At 53.3% G+C, this 3,993-nt stretch overlaps 1 protein-coding gene across 1 annotated transcript in view; it reads left to right on the top strand.

Annotated features, from left to right (window-relative positions):
* Window positions 1-274: 274 nt before the first annotated feature.
* The window catches only part of LOC117880585, a 21,637-nt gene continuing 17,918 nt past the window's right edge, over window positions 275-3,993 (top strand). Inside the window, exons 1-5 of the mRNA XM_034776869.1 lie at window positions 275-424; window positions 872-910; window positions 2,214-2,504; window positions 2,943-3,026; window positions 3,956-3,980. Coding sequence (XP_034632760.1) covers window positions 394-424; window positions 872-910; window positions 2,214-2,504; window positions 2,943-3,026; window positions 3,956-3,980 — 470 coding nt within the window. The 5' untranslated portion in view covers window positions 275-393. The remainder of the gene's footprint in view (window positions 425-871; window positions 911-2,213; window positions 2,505-2,942; window positions 3,027-3,955; window positions 3,981-3,993) is intronic.

Raw genomic sequence — 3,993 nt, 5'->3', positions numbered from 1 at the left:
GTTCTCAATCTTGCAGCCCTAAATAGAGACGCTGTGGCCGGAGCACGGAAGGTGAGTGGTGCAGGGCAGGAAACTGGGAGCAATGATGATTATCAGACCCAGGAAGGAGAAACAGTAGGTCAGAGAGAGGCTGCAGTGTCTCTGCTGCTGAGCCCTGCAGATCCCAGGGGCCTGTGTTCAGGGAGAGGGGCTGGATGGAGTATCCAACTTGGGGGAGCAGACGGGAGCAAATTGGAGCAGAGAGAGAGACTGGAGCTCCCCTTCTGCTGAAGTCAGACAGAGCAGAGGGGGCAGTTGGAATAGGGAGCGACTGAGGATTGTCCCCTCCCAACCTCATCAGAAACAGAAGCTGCTGGGCTGTTTCCATCTCGATCGGCTCCCACCACCGCCCTGATGATCCTGTCTCTGTGCCTCTTGCTGCCCGGTGAGTATGTGGGAATCCTGCGCTAATTCGTAGCAGGTTGGGGAAAGAAAACTGAGAGCAGCCCCTGGCCCAGACTGTTGGCAAATCCCCTTTAGTGGGAGAGAAATGGGAACCAGTGTAAACACTGAGTGTGAGAGTTACTGGGCCAGTTCCCCAGTTGGTGTAAATCAGTGTAGCTCCACAGGCGTCAATGCCGGTTTACACCAGCTGAGGATCTGGCCCTCTAGAGAGCTGAAGGAAAAGGCGGTTCCCAGCTCAGCCAAGGTCTGTGTGCGCGAGGAACCTGCCATGCCCCAGATCTAACGTCCTGCCTGGTTTGCTTCTTCACCGAAAGAGAAATCAGCATTTTTATTCTATTAAATGCAGTTTTTGTCCCTGAAGAGGGACCTCAGAAAAGAGGAAAATTTTATCTCCAGCACTAACCACACGGCACCTTTCTGTTCCCAGCGCTGAGTCCCAGCAGCCAGGAGATCTGCTCAGCTCCCGGTGAGTCTGTCTGTCTGTCTGTCCCCAATCTGCCCATGGCATTTACCCCTCTCTGTCCAGGCGTCCAGCCACCACCTATTGGGCTGCTCCCTGGTCACTGTGATGTCATCAGAAATGGTATGGGAAGGCAGATGGGGCTTTGTGGGATCTGACCAGGACGAGCAGATCTCCTGGTCGACCCCTCCCTGTCCTGCTACTTCTCAGCTCTGCTCTGACCTGGGGCCACTGTGACATCCACAGCCTGTCCCACCCCCGGGGCACTGGCGCTGGGAAGCAGAGAACCCCACGGCTCTGATCTCAAGGGATTTACCTTCCCACGCATGGGCTCCCCTTGCGGCTGCAGGTCTCTCCCCTGGAGCTAACTCCCCACATGGACTCAGCCTGCACCTCGTCCTTAAATATCAGCAGCACCGTTAATAGTCAGCCCTGGGCGGGCAGGTGGCTCTCAAGAGGGTACGGACAGAAGGGAACATTATATAACCCAGGCTGAGCTCGTGTATAACCTAGGCCAGGAAGCCACGCCCAGCGACCCTATGTCCAGCCCAGCAGGGGCTGGTGGAGCCGTGTCTTTGCTGGCTGCGTGGGGAAGGCAGCAGCAGGGCGCACTGCTGGGGTGGGGAAGGTGTTGGGCAGATATTGACCTACCCAGCGGCAGCAGCAATTCCCCTGCGAGTTCAGAGCTGGGTCCCATTGCCCTCATGATTCCCAGGGAAGGGGGATCCGCTCCCTGCAGAAACTCTAGGACCTTCCCTTAACCTGGGTCTGTTGGTGGGTTGAGGGGCAGGAGGGGCACAAGGACAGGGACGATGCTAGAGCAGACTTCGGAGGGGTTAGGAACTGGACACAGCTCCTTGGCTGTCAACTTGTGAGCTCCCAGGGGCAGCGACTGGCCTTCATTGCATGGGCTGAGGGGACAGGCCGAGGTGTTGGCCAGGCCCTAGACAGCCCCCAGTGGCCAGGCGCGGCCTCGCTGAGGGGTCGCCTCTCTCCCGGCTATACTGCCCCAGCTGGGGCTGCGGGCTGCGTGCACTGGGGGCTCTTATTCTAGGAGAGTGAACAGCTCCAGACACTGTGATCCCAGCCCAGCTGAGCCTCCAGGCTCTTCCATAACCCAAATGATCCCAGGGAATAAATCTTCTGGTCACGAGAAAGATATTTTCCCCCCATTTGCCCAGCTGGGCTGGAATCAGAGCGTCCATCTGAGATGTGGCACAAACCCACCCACCATTTACCTCCTGCCCCATAAACAGGGCTGGGCGCCATCAATGTCCCACTGACAGCTCTGACCCATTCCCCTTCCCAGGCACTCTCACTGCTCCCACCCTCTACCTGAGCCAGACGTCCGCCCAGCCAGGGGACTCTGTGCAGCTCCAGTGCTTCATGTTGTCCCAGTTCGTGGCCACCCGCATCATCTTCTGCAAGGAGGGGGAGGAGGTTTCATCTCAGCGGGGTACAGAGAAGTCCACCTACGACTACGACCATGGGGTGTCCAGAGACAGCTCTGGGAATTACACCTGTGGGTATGAGATCAAGGACAGTAACAACCAGGTGACCAGATCCCAGCTCAGCCCTGCCCAGCGCCTAAGCGTCACCGGTAAGAGTGTGTGTGTCTGTGTGTGTGTCTGTGTCCAAGTTCAGCCCTGCTGAGCAACTCAGCATCAGACCAAATGGTGGGGTGAATGGCAGAGCGATAACAACAATTCAATAAGAAACCCCTGAAAATCCAAATGCTGAAATTCATCAAAATCTGAAACAAAANGGTCCTTGCACAGAAATTGTTTGGGGAAAGATTTTGATTTCAGTTAAAATATGTTTAGATTAAAAAAAAAGTTTGGGGAAAAAAATTGTGGAAAAACTTCAATGAACTTTACTCACAAAGAACAGCCAGTAACTCACCCTACAGATAACCGTGGGGTGAGCTCCCTCTGTATGGTCATGAGGAATCACTTTCCACGGAACTCACGAGCTCCAGCCAGTGGGGACTTGCCGGTGGCTGCTTGGAGAGGCCATTCACATCGAGGTTCTTTCCTAGGGCTGGATCTAACGCTCCCGTTGGGAATTACAATCCCTGCCATCCTGGTTCTGGCTGTGGTGCTTTATCTGCTGGGAAAGAAAGGTGGGTATGAGAGTGAGGCCAAGCAGTGTTAGCAAATGTACAGACAGACGTGTCAGAGACAGACCCTTATATCCCCTGTACCCAGTGTGTCTGGGATGGGGGGAGAGAGATTAAAGACACAGTGAAATTGATCATTTTTGGGGGGGAGGCTGGCTGGGGAGAAAGATCAAAGAGATGATGAAAGGGATTATCATTGTGATTAATTACAGGCAAGTCGCATTTTAGGATTTAACATTTAACATGCACGAATTCAGCTTTGCACGGTCTGCAAAAATGGGGAAAAAAAAGAAAAACAACAATATAAAAACTGCATCTGTAGTGTGGGCTATTCTGCCCGCCATTGAACTCAATGAGTGTTTCACTATACGCGGTTTTTGCTTTACACACTAAACACAGAACGGAACCCCCGCATAAGATGAGACTTGCCTGTATTTGTATTGCAGTAGTGTAACACCAACAGACCTTGGTTGTTGGCAGGCAGGATGGAACCTGGGATCTCTGGAGTTTAGTGCATGAGCCTCTACCACATGAGCTAAACGCCAACTGGCGGTTAGCTAAGGCTGTAGAGCAAACTCATTTTATCTCTCTCTCTAAGTGATCTTGGTGCCACTAGATGGGACAGAACACCACACCCAGAAGGTGTGTGGGTTACAGTAGCACCCTGGAGCCCCAGTCAGGGATCAGAGCCCCATTGTGCTAGGTGCTGTACAGATCAGTAATGAATGGGACAGTCCCTGCCCAATAGATGGTCACAATCTGGGGCTCAGCTAGGGGCATGTGTCTCAATGGAATATCAACACACAGATACTAAACTTCAGGAAGGCATCCCCTAGTCAGAAAGGGCCCTTACATATGTCACTCAATTTCTCTCTCTTTGCTCACGAGGAAACATGGCCACATCTCTGATGACATTGTCTCACTGCTTCCAGTTGTGTCTCTACCAAGGGATCAAAGGTAGGAGAAGATT

Source organism: Trachemys scripta, chromosome 7 (assembly GCF_013100865.1).
Source record: "Trachemys scripta elegans isolate TJP31775 chromosome 7, CAS_Tse_1.0, whole genome shotgun sequence".
Taxonomy (NCBI): Eukaryota; Metazoa; Chordata; order Testudines; family Emydidae; genus Trachemys; species Trachemys scripta.
Note: the sequence above shows the minus strand (reverse complement) of the source record. Positions and strands in the feature narration are given on the sequence as shown.